This window comes from Natrix helvetica (genome assembly GCF_964273705.1).
Source record: "Natrix helvetica genome assembly, chromosome: 1".
NCBI classification, from domain to species: Eukaryota; Metazoa; Chordata; class Lepidosauria; order Squamata; family Natricidae; genus Natrix; species Natrix helvetica.
In genome coordinates this window covers 232,397,994-232,416,485 of record NC_138548.1, presented here as the reverse complement: position 1 = coordinate 232,416,485, position 18,492 = coordinate 232,397,994, and the positions used below count along the sequence as shown (strand labels likewise).

At 42.0% G+C, this 18,492-nt stretch overlaps 1 protein-coding gene across 1 annotated transcript in view; it reads left to right on the top strand.

Moving 5' to 3' along the window:
* The window catches only part of PRKCA (protein kinase C alpha), a 209,195-nt gene that overhangs the window by 95,956 nt on the left and 94,747 nt on the right, over positions 1-18,492 (top strand). Inside the window, exon 3 of the mRNA XM_081934404.1 lies at positions 13,148-13,230. Coding sequence (XP_081790530.1) covers positions 13,148-13,230 — 83 coding nt within the window. The remainder of the gene's footprint in view (positions 1-13,147; positions 13,231-18,492) is intronic.

Here is an 18,492-nt window from a genome sequence, read left to right as displayed (position 1 = left end):
GGTTTCTTAGAAGTTTTGAGGAGTAGCTTTAGTATCAGCCGAACAGGGTTGCTATTGTTCTTATTATCCAAATAGAAAGGGTCTATTATCATAGACCCTGTGAAAACTTAGTCAAATGAGATTGGCTTACTTGAGTCATCTTGAGGGGTACTGACATTCAAGTAGTTAACCCAGTCAGTTAACACCCAGGAGTTTAAAAATGAACCAGATGCTGGGGGGGCTAAAATTACTCAATGAACTAACTTTTCTTGTGTTGCATAAACTATTTACTGGAAGGTTAATTTAGTTTATGACCTACAGAGACCTTATGAAAATAGGAGTAGGAAGTGTCCTCAGAGTCCCTTACATTATTTACTATATTTATCCAAACGGAAGATTGTTCCCCCTCTCCCAAAAATGTGAAGTGAGACAGAAATTCTGGAGTGCTGATCTTCTTTGTCAACTTAGGGGAGCTGACTACAGATGAAACAAGGAAAGTGGGACAGAAAAGAAAGTAACTGATTACTTGTAAAACAAAATACCTTTGTCACAAAACTCATTCATAGGCACCTGCGCCTACAACCATTCTTACTTAGTTACCCAGACAACTCTCACAAATAAAATCATGCAAGTATGCCTGCATCTCTTTCCCTGCTTGCAGCAAATGCTGCAAAAACAAAGGGTAAATTATGATGGATGGAAGGAAGGATAGAAGGAAGGAAGGAAGGAAGGAAGGAAGGAAGGAAGGAAGGAAGGATAGAAGGAAGGAAGGATGGAAGCATGGAAGCATAGAAGGAAGGAAGGAAGGATGGAAGCATAGAAGGAAGGAAGGAAGGAAGGAAGGAAGGAAGGAAGGAAGGAAGGAAGGAAGGAAAGAAAAACAGAATCTCTAAATAACATAAAGGATCAAAACCCAGAGCAATTCTCAAGTCATAGCTTCAAAGACAGACAAATCTCAGCAGAAATATTTATAGTCATGTGCAACTCTATTTCATCTTGATATTCTATGCTTTTCTGTAAAAATACAAAACCAGCCTCAACTCTATATTCCTACTTGGGGTTAATCAAACAATGCTTCTCTTTGGGTGAATGAAGTTCAGAATGGAGGAAAAGAGACCAGTTGTAAGTCCCATTTGTTTTAAATGTATTTTATATATTGTTATTGCATTAAATAAAGAGAACTCTGTGCCTTGTGGCTTATTGGGGCTGAGCCATAATTTATCTGTGTTTTTATGTTTGCTGTGCACACACAGAGCTGTATGTGTTACTTTTGGCCTTCCAGCAATAGTTCTGCAGCCTTCCCATGCAATGTTTTGAGCATGAGAATTATTTAAGCCTGTGACCTTCTTGACTGTAGCTTGGCGTTTCAAATGTGCCAGCTGCTGCTGCTGCTGGTGCTTAATCAAGTCTGTGAAGGAGACTCTCTTCCCCTGAGAGACAAAAGCTTTCTGAATAATATGCGTGGTAGCTAAAAATCTTCAGATTTAGTTTTGGCTTTTTGGATAGTTTTTTTTTAAAAAAATTATCTCCATAGTTTTAATATTTTTCTATTTGTCTTTTTATAATCTCTAAGCCACCCAGGCTCGCATTATCAGGCCAGCACAAAAATTTCATACACAAATAAATACCTTTACTTGTCAAGCAGGAATGTGTGTTACAACCATTGCATTGAAAAGGTGTGATTTCAATGTCCTTCCTGCACCAGGTAAAGAAATTCAAGAAGTCAGGAGAGCCGTGCTAATAAAATTGCCATTCTTTTATAAGTATGCCTTTCTTCTTTAGTCTTTCCCTTAGCTTTCCACATTCTACAGCAGCCAGAGCTGAAGCATGAATCACAGAAAATGTATAGGAATGTATTATTTTAAGGTAAAAGACCTTGCAATAAAATGCTGGGTTATTAAAGTACTCATCTCATATGATCTTGGAGAATGACTAACAAAATGGACCCCCTAACCTAGCAAAATACTATTATTCTGGCTTTTCTTTTTTTATATACTAAGCAGACAGAAATGTAACAGCTGCCCTGGGGGAAAGAGTGCGAGCAATTCTGCCTGTAAATGAGATGCATTCCTCCTAATAATGTGGAACTTCCTGACCTTCTGACCTTCAGATCCAGTTGAACCAGAGTTCCTGTGGTGGCTATTTCCTTCTGCAAGGTAGCCAGATATTCACAACTCCACCTGTGTTTGGGGGGAGCAAACCTCCCATCAGACACTTTCAGGTTCTTTCCGTGAGCTGGGAATTTTTGACCAATTTTCAAAATGCACTTTGGTGGTCAGGATTAGTTTCCAACCTTCTTTTAACAAAGATGGAAAAAGACGAAGAAATCAAAGACTTGCAATAGTGTCTTTAAAAGTCCACGGAGATTCTCAGACATACAGGTCATAGTTGTCCCAAAGATGCTTTTTTCAAGAGGCAAATGGACTTTCTGGTTCTTCTTTGAAGACGTTTTGCTTCAAGAAGAAGCTTCTCCAGCTCTTACTGGATGGTGGGGAATGGAAGGATTGATACTCCTTGCATACAGTTGGGTCATTTGCATTCTTTCTCCCGCTGAAAGAATGCAAATGTCCCAACTGTCTGCAAGGAGTATCAATCCTTCCATTCCCCACCATCCAGTAAGAGCTGGAAAAGCAAAACATCATCAAAGAAAAACCAGAAAGTCCAGTTGCCTCTTGGAAAAAGCACCTTTGGGATTGTCTTTGAAAGTGAGATTGGAAAAAGGCTTGTATTATCTATAATTACATGAATTATCTGTGAATAAAGATAACAAAACTCTTCATAGACTCAAAATAGTATTAGAAGGGATTTGCCTAGGAATAGAAGAGAAGCCACAGATATTCTGGCATGCATGTACAGCTTCCTTTTTAAAATTAAATAATAGAGAAGAATTGGGCATTCTTCTTTGGTTCTAATAAGAAATCAGGTTATATTTTCACACAAGTAATCCTCATTTAGTCACCACAATTGATTCTAATGACTCAGCAGTTAAATGAAATGGTTGCTAAGTGAACACATGACCCAGAAAGAAGCTGCGAAGATTATTGGTTGCTGCCATGTCATTCAGACAAATTTCTGTCATAGTGTCCTTGCTTGACCCATTCCCTCCCCCCATTTTTGCCCCCTGGAAGGGCAGAGGATGTGTTTAAACATATTATCTATTCCCCAGCTGCTTTTCACCACAGTGCAGGGATTCCCTAAAATGTGCCAACTGCAAGTTTACAAGCTCAGGTTTATAACCTTAATTAGTTGATTAGAGCCCTCCTAGACTCCAGCAGTTGCCTGAAACTGACAAGATCTTAATCAGTTTCAAACTGAAGGCTTTCTTGCCCTTAAATGCCAGCATTTGCCAAACAATGAATTTTTTATTACTGTTTATTGCCCTTTTCTTTCTGAATAGTGCTACCTTAAGCTGCTGCCAAATGAGAAGTGCCCTTCATGTATGAACATCAACCTATTCAATGCATTTTCTTTAGCATTAAGACAATTATATCATTTATTGCCAAAGATGTCTTTTATGGAATTTCATTTCTATTTCTTCCCACAAATCAGGGAACCCTTTGAATCTTCAAAAATTCTGAGTCAGAAAAGATGGCTAAAAATTCAAAAGGAATAATAATAGCGATAGCACTTAGGCTTATATGCTGCTTTATAGCCCTCTCTAAGCGGTTTATAGAGAGCCTATTGCCCCCAACAATCTGGGTCCTCATTTTACCCATATCAGAAGGATGGAAGGCTGAGTCAACCTTGTGCAGTCAGAATCGAACTGCCAAAGTGCTGGCAGTTGGCAGTCAGCAGAATTAGCCTGTAATGCTGCATTCTAACCATTACACCACCACAGCTCTTCTATAAGGGGCAAGATGGGGTGGGTTCCGGATGGCTTTACTGCTGGTTTGCTCATGTGTGCGTGTGTACAGTTTAATTAAAATTGTCTCAAACACAAGCTAGCAATGGCAGTGACCGGGGAACCGGTTCCAGGGTGTGGCAGGCCTGGGTTGCTGCCGGTTCCAGTGACCCAGACTGCCATACCACTACTGGGCTGAACCGGTAGGAACCCACCACTGGATCAGTCCCAGGTGTTAAACTACTTAACCTTAAAAGCCAATTTAAGATCTCTGTCTAGGGACAGTCCAACACTAAATTACATCCCTGAGTGGGCTGTGAAGTACTTTTTATGGAAATGGAATTAGATTGCACTGCAGTTATTCTCTGTGTTCTCTGAAGCTCGCTTGCATTTTATATACATTTTGTATTGTTAGAAATATAAGATCTAGCAGTTAATGTCAAAACAGTTTTCTTTCTATCACTCTTCCTCATCTCGCTATTTGCTCTTACTTGGTATCTATTTAATCCTCTTCTGAACCATCTATTGATTCCTTTCCTAATGTACTCATATGTGTCACGACAGAAAGAATTCTCATCTCTTCCTTTTATGGGTCATGCACAAGCCCATATTGAGTAAAATGGTGTGAACTCCAAATAGATAAGGCATAGTTTTCATGTAAATGACAGCGAATAACACTTCTCTGTCTCTCAGCATTTGTTGAATACCAGATGGAGATATCTGTCTTCGCTGTTTGCAAAGCACGGCTCAGCATTTGAAACAATCAGCGCACACTAAATACTGTATTTTTTTCATTCGAGGCCAACAATTCTAGTTGGTTAATTACTGTCCCAAGGATTATTTCAGCAAGTGAAATAATTCCACCCTCTTGGGATTGATATGGTTTTTGCCTTCAGTACACCATAAATAATGAAATAAACAAGGGAAAATAATATTACATTAGTTGAGAGTACAGCGAAGAGAAAATGTATGTGGACATTTAAGGTGGTGCCAAGCTTTGGGAAGCTTTCTGATTGAAATTTGCAGACTACCCGCTCCATTTCTTTTCTCCTTCAAGTCCTTCCTTCTGCTCACTGCTAGTTCTAGAAAATGGCTTGGTTTACATTTATGGATTCTGTCTAAGGCTGCAGCGCAAACAAGTAGCTCAGCATAGATCCCATTAGCATCATTAAGAACTGAAATACTTTTGTGAGTTGAATACCTTTATTCTTAATGAACCCTGTCTTAAGTTGTTGCCCTGGTTTGCCATAGCCTTTTTTGTGTCTTCCCAGCAGAGCTTACAACTTTGATATATTTTGTGACTCTACCATTCAAGTACCAGTCTGGCTCAACCCAATTTAGTTTCTGAGCCCAGACAAAGATGGTCAGTGTGAAAATGTGCATGTCTTAGTAATTAGGACAGCAGCAGCTGAGAGGGGAAGGGAAGGCTAACTCAGGCCCCTATTTGTCAGCAACTTACATTATAAAGTCCCTATGAACATGGATGAATGCAGTTACAGCAGTGTGTTGTTGGATTGCTTGCTTCTGATGTGCATAAAAAGAACACAAGGTCTGGAAACTGGTACAGTAAATACTTGGTGTTTACTAAATCTGTTGATTAAATAAAATGCTTTGATATTAAACAGATTGTGTTTTCAAATTAGAATTAGAGGGATCTGATCTAAAAACTTGTCTGTTTCAAGTAATGAATAGTTCAAGGCAAATAGTTATTTCTATGTGTAATTTCAAAACACGTAACAGTTGATTACTTCTATAAACTCAACACTGCTTCCTTCCACCTGTGGTAATTCTTCCCTTAAAGAAAATATGTTTAAGTTACATTTTAAGGTAAGAAATTATTGTGAATCTCTAAAGTAGCTCTCGTCAGAATATTGAGTTTTCCTAATTGATGCCACGATCCTGGTTTAATTATGTGTGGTTTGTTTTTTTTATTTAAATTATGTATGTAGTCATCTGTCTGACAACAGTTTACCCTGGGCAACTCACAAGAAATTTGAACCAAAATCAAAATGCACCAGATGTACCTCTAAAATAGTAGTAATAATAATAAGAGAAGGAACTGGAGAAGAGAACAAAATACAAAGACCAGCAAATAGAAATAGAACGACTATGGAAAAAGTAAGCAAATATAGTACCAATAGTAATAGGTACCTTGGGTACAATCACAAAATAATTGGAGCACCACTTGAACATCATTGGCATTGACCACCATCAGTCTATTGCAAAAGGCAAGAACAGTTTACATCAGGGGTGTCAAACTCAAGGCCTGTGGGCTGGATGCAGCCTGTGGGGTGCTTAGTTCTGGCCCGTGGGACTGCCCTGGAAACAAGGAAGGACTGGCCTGTGGTGCCACTGCCAGCGAAAATGGAGCTTGGGAGAGCTGCATGCAGTCCTCCAGAGTTCCGTTTTCACTAGCAGAGAGTTGCAGTAGAGCATCGCAGCCGAAAATAGAGCTAGGGAGCCTGTTTTCGTTGGCAGAGCGCATGGGCACCCACAGGTGCTCCCAACATGAGTGATGTCGAAGTGGTCATGCCCACCTCAGCTCCCTGAGGTCAAACACAACCCTGATGCAGCCCTCAATGAAATTGAGTTTGACACTCCTGGTTTAAATCCTGCGGCAATATCTCCAACGCCATCAAACATCCACATCTGCCTATCCCAGGTCCTTGGGAAGGGCTTGATAGGTGAACAAAAATGCCCCAATTCAGTCTGAACATCTGGCTGACTATGTGATTAACCACATATACAATATATCCGAATCTTAAAAGTAATCCAGTTTTGATCAGCACAAACAGAGTTGGTTTAACCTGCCAGGCATCCAAGTACCTGAGGGAATATTTGGGTTTTTAATGTTTTAGGAAAGCCCAAAACTGAGGCCATCCATACCTGTGGGGGGATGCTGTCCATAATGCAACCTTTTCTCTGTAGAGATCTCTTAAGAAGAGAAAGGAATTTGACAGCATAGCAACTTTCATTATTTTGGAAGTGGGGACTTATTTGTTCCCATAGATTCTGTCCCCAAAATCTAAACTTGTTTACTCATTTTAGCATTAATTAATTCAATGGACTTAATCCCAACTTAGCAAGCATACAATGCCATTCTTAAACTGTTTTTGTTATGCCTAGAAGTTGTTTGCTTTTCTCATCTTGAATTAAGACTTTCTTGGCCAACGAAATGGGTGTGTGAGTGTATGTGTGTGCTTTTTAACTTTTCCTCCCCCTGCCATCTTCCCTCTACTTTCTTATTTTGTTTTGTTTTGTTTTCAAAAGCTGGCCAGCCCAATGAACCATAAGCCCATTTTAGCAGCAAGAACCTCTCTTGGCATCGGGCTGCCCAATTGATCAGTGTCATCATATGAGAACTAGGAGGCATACTTTCTGTGACCCAGTGCCTACCATAGGGAAAAGCCTACCCCACTTCACAAAAATGTGGGTGGATTTGAAGTTCCGGTTTTGAAGTCTGACACTTTCCCCTGCAGTCATATGATTGCATTTTGAATGCTTAGCAATTGGCCTGCTTTTACAGCCATTGGCAGCATCTCACAGTCATATGGCTATGATTTTTTTTTTTTAATCAGAACTGGCATTTACTCTGGTTTCTGGCAAAAAATGCCCACTGCAGACAATGGATTCACTAAATGACTGTGGCATTTGCTTAACAATCGCTACAAAAAATGTCATAAAATTGGGTCAATCATATGGGTGCTTCATCTTACAAGCATCAAGATATATGATAGAAATTATGGGCTCCATTGCAATCATAAATCAAAGACTACCTTTTTTTGGGGGGGGGGGTGTTAAAATTCCTCCCTCAGTTCTTGAGCTACAGACATTGCTAGACAAAATGGGGCAAATAACCTCTGCCACATGCTCGTGCCCTCTTCACCCCGGCCCTCCAGCCACAGCCAGTTCACAGCGGGTATTCAGACGTAGCTGGCCCTCTTCCGGTGCTCCTCCACTGAACCCCTCCATCTCTGTCCCCCCATTGCGGGTGATTCACAGAGGGAGAACTGTCGTTGGGTGAATCGCCCCAAGGAACAAGCAGACGTGCCTCCCAGCAATCAATCTGGACTTCAAGGGTGGATATGTTTGTTTCACATTCTATCTTGTTCAGCCCTTCTGTTTTAGTTCTTTGGGGTATAAGTGGCATGCACTACTGCAGTTGTATGAATATAATGAAGAGGCTAGCTCTGTTATGCAAATACAGAGAACAATTTGTGATCTTACCTCAGTCATACTCTTTCTAGTATAATACTGGATTATTGCCACAAAAACCTGAAACTCTTCTTTTTAAAAAAATAAATCAGATTAACTTACATGAACATGATGCACAGGTTTAAGCAGGTCATTTGCTAGCCAGACCTGTTCTCTTTCCACCTTAAATAAACGTTTGCTTCCTTGTTGGATTAAACTTTTTAGTTTTCATTAAGCATGCACAATTATATTTATTGGTAGCTAAAACTACATAGATTTAATTACTTGAAATATCCGTGATACAAGATTTTGTTTTTGCATTAATGACATAAATAGTATGTTTTCACTGTGATTGTTAGCCATCTCATAAGTATAACAGTGAATCTTTAAATTTGATGCATGAGTTTTTTTTCTTTTCTGTGTGAACAATATATATTTTTGTAATACGTTTCTGAAAAGAGGTAAGAATGTATTTTGATAGTGCGTGAGGTCTGATCTTTAATTGATGGATCTTTTCAAAGTAAGACAACTGGAAAAAATAGCAAGGATTGAAATCAATCAGGTGCTCGTTGTGCGTTAAATTTAGAAATTATTGGGTAAAAATATTTTTCAGTATACTTTGATCAATCAAGTTAATACTTTAGCAGTCCTTCTCACATCTTGAATTTGCAGAATAAAATGCTACTGCTTTGCAGAGGTTCAATATTGGGCTGGGAATGGCTTTTTACAAATCAGTTCAAAAGGTCTTTTATTCTATCCTCTTTTTCCTCTATAGGGACTATTGGAAAAGACCTTCAAATTGTGTTTGTAAGAAAGTTATGAATATGACAATATGGTTGATTGCATGATAGGCAACAATATTACTTTTAGTTTGCTGTATGTTGTGCTATTCTACCTAGAGGGATATGCTAAAATGATTTTTTGGAGTTTGTTTACTTGGAGTGAAGAATAGTTTCATACTGGGTATTTCTACTGATCTTGGACTTACTTTAGGAAACACTGTTCTCTTCTTTCAGTAATAGGTAGCTGAGATTGGATGATTTTGAAAAAGGTTAAGCAGCATTAGGATGGGAGACCTCTAGGAAATACAAGTACTTTTGGCTGAATGGGAAACTACTTTCCCACTTGCAGGTGGCACTGAATAACAACAACCAAAACTATGGCAACAAGAAACAACCTCCACAAGGACACGTCCATATGGTTAATAGAGGTTTCCCTGCAATTTTCAAGTCAGAGTTAATGACTTGACTATTTTCTTTAATAATGTATATTTTTCTTAAGACATCTCTTTTTTTAAAAAGAAACCACATTTATTTCATACTTAATTTGGTTCAGCTCTTGATTATCTTTTTTTTGTTTACCTCTTAAAAAGAAATATAAAAATACGTTGCCAACAAAGAAATTATGAAAAACCTGAGAGCATAGTTGCTGAAATTCTTTTCCAAACTATCTATCATCTATCTATCTATCTATCTATCTATCTATCTATCTATCTATCTATCTATCTATCTATCTATCATCTATCTATCTATCTATCTATCTATCTATCTATCTATCTATCTATCTACAATATCTATCTTATCTATTATCTATCTACCTATCTATCTATCTATCTATCTATCTATCTATCTATCTATCTATCTATCTATCTATCTATCTATCTATAGTATCTATCTATCTCTATCTATACATCCATCCATCCATCTACAGTATCTGTCTGTCTATCTATCCATCCACCCACCCAAGCACCCACCTCCTCCTGGATCCTGCCAACTGGAATAATTAGACTGATGGGATCCACAGCATGCTTCTTTTGCCACCACAAGTGGTACAGGCCAACCCCCCGTAACCAGAGATGGTCCCTCAAGTAAGGATCCATGCCATGAAAGGCTTCAAAGATGATCACCAACATCTTTAATTGCATCTGGAAGCAGACTGGTAAACAATGCAGCTCATGGATCAGTGGTGTTACAGGGGCCATTCTTGGGGCCCCAAAACTACCAATGCTGCCACACTCTGCACCAGCTGTAGTTTCCGAATGTTATTCAAGGAGAGCCCCATGTAGAGCACATTACCGTGGTCCAGCTGTGAGATGACTAGGGAATGAATGATTGAGCACAGGAAGTCCTGGTGGGTCCAGGAAAGGCCGCAAGTGGTGCACAACACGAAGTTGTGCAAAGACTCTCCTAGCCACAACTGCCACCTGTTCCTTGAACAGGAGTTGCAAATCCAGGAGAACCCCCAGGTTATCTATCTGGGTCTTTCTGGGGCAGTGCCATCTCATCCAGAGTTAAAAATGGCAAAGTTCTTGTGTACCAAAAGCTATTTGGTCTTACCAGGATTCAGTCAAAGCTTATTGTCCCCCACAGCCTCCAGGCATTGCGAAAGGGTGGCCACAGCATCACTTGGGTCACCAAAAGTGGAAATATAGAGTTGGGTGCATTAATCAAGAAAATCATTAGACTTGGAGTGGGTGGGAACTCATTTTTCTCCTCACTGATTAATACTTCATTCCACAATGAGTAGGAACAGAAACAAGATTCTTGTTATTCTGGAATCTCAGAGTTTAAGGCTAGAATGTGACCTGGAAAGAACAATGCTATTGTTTTCATTTACAATTGTTTATTTCTGGGATGACTTTATTGTCGAGAGAGTAAAACACATTATGCAAGCATTCTTGTGGGATAAATAAAGTGGAAATAATTTACCAGAGGATGAGCAAAATTAATAAAGAAAACAATTCAGATAGTATGTTCTTCATGACGTGTTGATCTATTCTGTCGTCTTAGCTTTCCACTTACAATCAACAACATTGTCCTGCAGTAAACATTATCTCACTTTTTCAAGCAAAACAAAACGCCTCCGCCCATGCTTACATATATTGAAATAAAATTGTACATATTCATTTTATGCAAGATTGCTTTTAAGTGAAAAATATATAAATGGCAACTAGGAGAGGGATGTGTAAAGTAGTCACCCAAGAGATTTTATGTTGAGTTAGCATCCAGTTACAAATAGAATGGTACTCCTTATAATACCTAATTTTTTGATACTACTAATTCCAATAGTAATGTTTAATTGTGTACCAACCTTGAATATAGATATAATTTATCTCATTTTGTTTAGTGACCATTTAAAGTTACAACTTACATCAATTTGTTTAGTGATGGTTCAAAGTTACAGTGGCACTGAAAAAAATGACTTATGACTGTTTTTCACACTTAGGGCCATTGCAACATCCCTATGGCCATGTGATCAAAATTCAGATGCTTGGCAACTGACTCATATTTATTATTTATTTTATTTATTTATTTCTTAGCGCTTATAGACCGCCCCCTCTCCCGAAAGGGACTCGGGGCGGTGTACAGTCCATATCAGAAATACATCATGAATAACTATAAAATTTAGACAATTAAAATTATTAAGTAGATAGATAAATAAGTAAGAGGAGGATAAAAAGATTTATAGAACTGTACTGCTAAGTAAATAATTTAAAATTTAAAAATTTAAAACCCCAACAAGTATCCTATACAATTAAATTTAAAAGAACAATCCCCCTAAAAAACCAGTAAGAAATATGTTTGCCAGGAGGTAGACGTTATAATTATGCCAGGCCAGCCAGTCGGAACAGGTGTGTCTTCAATTTCTGTCGGAAGGAGCGGAAGTCGGTGGTGGTTCTAATGTCGGGGGGGAGGTCATTCCAGAGGGTTGGGCCCATCACAGAGAAGGCCCTACTCCTTGGTGTCGCCCGTTGGCATTGCCTAGTGGACGGCACCAGGAGAAGCCCCTCCCTGTGAGAGCGAATTGGCCGCAGGGATGTGTGTGGGAGGATGCGATCCCGCAGGTAGCTAGGTCGGTTGCAGTGTCCCGGGGGTCATCTGATCAGCTCTTGTGACTTCCTGACAAGCAAAGTCAATGTGGAAGCCAGATTCACTAAACATACAGGTTGCCAACTTATCAGTTGGAGTGAGTTCCTTAATGGTGGCAAGAAAAGTCATAACATGGGGTAAAATTCACTCAATAAGTGTCTTGCTTAGAAAGAGAAATGTTAAGCCCAATTGTGGTTGTATGTCGGAGTTTTACCTGTATGCTATTAGATTAGTTCTTCAATGATGAGCAGCCAGTAGTTTTGGGAGTGGAGTAGAGTGAGAATTAACACAGTGGTGGAGGCAGAAGCCTTCATGGGAAAACATAAGGACCTCCTAGGTGAAACAAGAGACGGCACACAAGACATGAAGGGGGGAGGAGCCTTGGCTCAGCCAACAGACAGGGGAGAGGAGACAGCAATGAAACTTAGGTCACAGAAATGAATTAAAAACATATTGCAATTGCTAATATAATGAAATGTAGAAGTGATATAAAGTATGGTTGAAGATGTCAAAGAGTTGAGTAAAATAACTGCTAATATGAATGTAACAATGATATTTTGATATATATAAAATATGAAAGAGATGCAAGATTCCGGGGAAGTACCACCTTCCGTATGATGTAGCTGTCAAAAAAAATTTCCCACACTTATGTACCCCTTTCCCCAAAATATTTGAAAAAAACCAATAAAACTTTTGTTATAAAAAAAAAAGATGAGCAGCCAGTAGCCTAGTTAAAATTCCAAAGGCAAAAAATAAAGGTGAATTCCAATGTGGCCTAGATGGATGTCTGCTTCTCCTCCTCAACACTTCCACCCACATTAGATGAGTTTTGGGTGAAAGCTACACATGAGGCGAATTCCATCCTGCCAACTCTGTTCTAAGAGCATGAGGACACATTTGAACTCCACTTAATCATATCATGATCATGTAAAGCAAGTTCCATAATCCTTTCTGTTAGACCTTCTGAAGAAGCTAAGTAAGAAATATAGAATCCATGAGCATTTGTTACATTATCCCCATATGGGATAAAGAAATAGTAGACAGTTACATGAATAGAAAAGTAGATGGTGAAGATTGGTCCATGATTTGAATGCTTGTCAAAGGATTTCACAGGACATATAAGTATAATCTTTCTTGTCATAGTACTTAAATACAACGAAATTGTATTCGTTGACATATCATTGCATCACACTAATTTCCATGCATATAAACTGACTAGACTTGTTAACATGGTTTAAAAAAATAATATTTCTTCTCTTTTTAGTTTGCTGTTTTGTGGTTCACAAGAGGTGCCATGAATTCGTTACATTTTCTTGTCCTGGAGCTGACAAGGGACCTGACACTGATGTAAGTACATTGTATTTTTGTTATTTAATTCATTTTGCTGCATTAATTGTTTTGAAAACATGTTTTGAGACCTTGGAACATTAGAATATCTTAATTTGATCTTTTCTACACTGTGCCTTATAGATATGTTTTCTTTGCCACTGGATAACTCTGCAAATTAGGGACAGGTACTAGCAAGTAATGATGGAAACAAACAGACAAACAAAAATAAGGATACAGAATGTAGAAAAGAGGATATACAAAGGAACTTCCAGGAATTTTCCTGGAAAGAGCTTCTAGGAGATGTAGATCTCATCAGCAATAGCATGTTTTCTTTTAATAACAACTTTTATTTCTATTTAATTACCTGTAGCAGCTTTATCATGTATTTATCTTTCTGGAATGCCTGATATAATGAATGGAGGCAATTTTGTCAAGTATAGGGAATAAGATACTCTATGACAATATGCTCTGTACTAAATGTATAAGAACTAGTTAGTCATATCACACTAAGCTGTATTATGGCATGCTTTGGTTTCGCCTAGGGGCGGGTGGGGAGGGCCCTGTGGAGTATCAATCCTTCCCCCTGTGGGCGCGGAGCCTTAGCCCGATCCCCAGGATTGCGGGGGTGCCAGCTCCTAGGCAGCTGCAGGCTCGGCAGTCGCTCCTGGACGCCAGGAAAGGCAGTGTCAGCACCGCAAGGTGCTTAAAAGCCACCGGATAAGCCGCCGCTTGATTCGGGTGGCGGCTACACGCTGTGCTTTTAAATTGCCGTTGGTGCGAGCAGCGCAAAGGGGGGAGTGTGCACAGGCCTGCCGTGAGCCCCCAGCGTCACCAGGCCGTTTTTTTTCCTTTACCGCAAGAGGCCAGGAGAGCTGGAGTGCGCGAATTTTGCCTCCTTTTGGCCTCGCGCAGCCCCGGTGGCCATTTTGTTTTAGCGCCACATGTGCGCAGCCTTGGTCGGCCTGCGGGGCCATTTGAGAGACCCAGGCCAAGGCTTTCGGCCTAACCTGCCTGCTCCCAGTGCCGGTATCGAGGCCCAGGTTCCGGAAGGGCCTACAGTGGCCTGTTTTCTTCTGCCTCCACGCGTCAGGACACGTGAGTGGGGCTATGGAGGAAGGCTCGGAGATCCCCCAGGGCCAGACAGAGGGCCCGGTGAGGGGGGAAGAGGACCGGGGGCAGGGGTTTTGACCCAGGGATCCCCCAGTAAGGCCAATGATGGCACAGCGTCCCTCTAGGGCCTCCACCAGGGAGGAGGCCAGGAGGCATAAGGCCCTGGAGAAGACTTGCCAGGGCCGAGAGGCAGGCCAGGTCTACAAGGCCTGATTCTGCCAACAGGTCAAGATCTCCCATCAGGCCACCTTCTGAGCAATCCTCGCCTCGGGGATTCAGCCCTTGCTCCCCTTCAGTCTCTCCTGCCAGGTCTCGCAGCTTCCCCAGGCGAAGGGGGTCTCCCTCCCCCTCCCCTTCAGTCTCTCCAGGTTTGGCTAGGGGGAGTCAGGTGGACCCTTTGGAAGGGACATCCAGGGGACATTATACCTCACACATGTTGGCACTTCAGGATTCTGGTGATTCTTATAGGGACATGGAGGATTTAGAACACCTCCCTTAGGGCATTAAGAGACTTATTTCTGCAGCCATCTCAAGGGGCATTGCCCAACAAGACAGGAGCTTACACTCAGCTAGGTCTCAGGAGGGATCGGGCCATCACCAGTATAGGGCATCGTCTCCTTCCATGGTTAGCGAGGCTTCTGCCATGGGGGAAGAGAATCTCCAGGATATGGGGTTCTCGGAAGACGAGGATGCGACCCTACTCAAACCTCTTTCTTCTTCGGGTCTTTTTCCTCCGGCCATGTTCAAAGTTCTCCTGAACAAGGCGAGAAAGACCACCAAGGTGGGGACAGGGGATCCCCACCTAGGGACCCAGACATGGCCATGTTTTCGAACACGGCCACGAATAAGGAGGAGGTTCCAGCCCCTCCCTTGTTCATGGAGGTCCTGACCAACCAGTGGTCTCGTCCCTCTAACTTTTCTAACCCTGGGAGTAACGACCGCCACTTCTACAATGTAGAGCAGACCATTGCTCAGGCCATCCAGTTACCCTCCATTGACACCCCAGTGGCTACTCTGGTCTCATCTTCTCCAGTGGTGTCCGGGGATGCGGCGGATAAGTTGAAACCCGAGGATAAGCGGGCAGAGCTTACTTTGCGGAAGAATTTTAATGCCACTGCATGGGCCATAAAGTCTGCAGCCGCGGCCTCGTATTTCAACTGTGCTACGGTCATGTGGCTCTACCAGCTCCAGGATCGCATTCCAATCCAGAACGAGCGGTTACATCAAGACCGGACAAAAATTATTGCGGCTTCCCAATTTTCCGCTGATGCAACTTTAGACACAGTGAAATTTGCGTCCAGCGCCTTGGCCACTTCTGTCACTTCCCGCCGTCTGTTATGGCTTCGTAACTGGCAGATGTATAACAAGGCCAAGTGGAATCTGGCGGCCGCCCCGTTCAAGGGTCCTAACCTCTCCGGCAAACGCACAACTGCCCCGGTTCTTCATACGATTTCATTAACGGATGGTGGAGGGCACAGACGCTCTCAGGAGCAGGTGGCCCGTGGGCCTTCTCTACGCCTTCCCTCCCATTCCCCTCATCCCGGGGACCCTCAGGAAAGTGGTAGTGGAGAGGGTGCTAGTCATAGTAGTGGCCCCTTTTTGGCTGAGGAGGCCTTGTTTTGCGGATCTTGTTCAGCAGTCGGTAGCCCCTCCGTGGAGGATTCCGCGGGAGGAGGTGGTCTTGCGCCAGGGGGTTCTGGTTCACCCGGAGCCCCAGTGGCTCCATCTGACTGCCTGGCTCTTGAACGGCGACTCCTGAGGGGGGGCAGTCTATCCTCCAGCATCATACGCACCATTGAGGCTTCTAGGCATCCGTCTATGACCAGGATTTACAATTCCACCTGGTCGGCTTTCGTCAAGTGGTGCACTCTGCTTGGAATTTCACCTGAAGGGGCTACTGTCCCAAATGTCCTGGACTTTCTGCAGAAAGGTCTGGAAGGGGGTTTGGCGGTGAACACCCTGCACAGACAGGTGGCAGCTCTGTCTTCGTTCTTGGGGGGTGGGGGGGTCTTCCTCCCTCTCTCAGGTTCCGCTGATCAAGCGTTTTCAAAAAGGGGCTGCAAATCTCAGGCCTACCCCTATTCATAGGTTCCCTACATGGGATTTGCCCCTAGTGCTCCGGGCACTGACGGGTTCTCCATTCGAGCCTCTCCGGTCCGTTCATCTTGTCCCTTAAGGTGGTTTTTCTGGTGGCTATTACTTCAGCCTGGCATATTTCAGAGCTAGGCGCCCTTTCTTCCAAGGATGACCTGTGCCATTTTCACCAAGATAGGGTGGTTCTTTGTCTTGACCCCACTTTTCTCCCAAAGGTTAACACTCCTTTTCACAGGGCGCAGGAGGTCATCCTGCCTGACTTTTGTCCGGGACCATCTTGTGACAGGGAGAGGCTCTGGCACCGTTTGGACGTGAGTTGCGCCCTGTGCATTTACCTCCGACAGACCGCAGGGATTCGCAAGTCGGAGGCGCTATTCATCTCTTTTCAGCCCGGGACATTGGGGGCCAGGATGTCGTTGGCTACCATTGGCCATTGGCTGCGACAGGCCATCATGGAGGCCTATGGGGTGGCGAGTCATCCCGTTCCCTCGGGGATAACAGCCCATTCCACTAGGAGTGTCGCGACCATGGCAGCATGGGCCACTAGGGTTCCTTTTGAGGACATTTGTCAGACAGCGACTTGGGCGTCTCCGACCCCCTTCATCCGGCATTACAGGCTGGACTTGTTTTCCTCGGCGGAGGCGTCGTTTGGTCGGAGGGTCCTGCAGAGGGTTGTAGCGGATTCTCCCCTTGGGCCATAGTTCTGGTTTCTTTTTTTCCCTCCCTGGGACCGAGCTTGGGTATGTCCCACACGTGACCACTCCCTCTCCCCCACTGGAAAAAGAACGTTGGTCTTACCTGAACGTGTCTTTTCTGGGGGGGAGAGGGAGTGGTCACGATCCGCCCTAATCATGGTGGGGGCAAGGGGAGGGCTGGAAGTTTTCCCAGGGGGTTTGTTGTGTGTGCTTTTGTTTCCAGTTGGATTGTTCGCCTTCGAGGAAATGGAAGGAATGGAAGGAAGGAGTATTTAAGAAGTTTGCTCTCAGTCTTTGGACCAATCAGGCTTTGAGAATACCCACACGTGACCACTCCCTCTCCCCCCCAGAAAAGACACATTCAGATAAGACCAACATTCTTTTTGCTTACACATTGAGTATATATATTAACCATTTTTCCAACTAATCTAATCATCAAAACCTCAAATCAAAGTTTCATTTTTTCCCTGTTTCATAAAATCCAGAAGCAATTTTCAATAGAAATAAAACTAGATATATCTTCTCTTTAATTAAAACGTTAATTTTGCTATCTCTGGCCACTGCATCACTTTTTTCCATCCATTCTTTCATTGAGGGAATCAATTGTAGCATTGTAAGGGTAGAAACTCAGGCAGAGTGAAGTCCTATACTAGTGTGGACACAAACAAAACATAAAGAAGTGATATTGGTTTTGGAGAAGGCTCCTGATGGATTGCCTCCTCCTTGGATAACCAAGAAGCACATCATTGAACCAATCAATCCAGAGTTCCCACTTGATGCATGCGTTATACAGCTATGTGATCCTCTACATTAATAAATAAATAATAATAATTTGGACCTGGTCATTTGATACCAACCTAATGATGCATAAACAGTGAATCAATGGCTTGTACAAATTGGAAGTGGATACCACAAATTAAATATATACTATTTTGTATACAGAGCAGATGCTTTCATATATAATAATGGCTTTTCATTTCAATGCATGTATAAGTGACTTTCCTAAAACGAGAAATAACAGTAAGCCATTCCCAGATAACAACCCAAATAGCACATTGAAGTCCATTGACTCCAGTGCCAAAGCACATGTTTCATTTTAAAAAATCACTTTTCTAGCCACTCTATATGGTGAATTCTACAAGAGTACATCTTATGAATTTTAGGTTATCCTAAATTTGATTTCTGTTGCTTTTCTTCCTGGTTCAAACCATTAATGATAGATTATTGAATCATAAGTAATTCCACTTGCAGGACTGCATGCCCAGTGTTCCAAAGAAGCCATAACATCCCTAGGTTCAAAACCTGAGAAGATGCAATTTCTTGTAGAACTTCAAAAATGTTTCAGTTTTTCAGATGTGTTCAAAGGAAAAAATAGAAACTT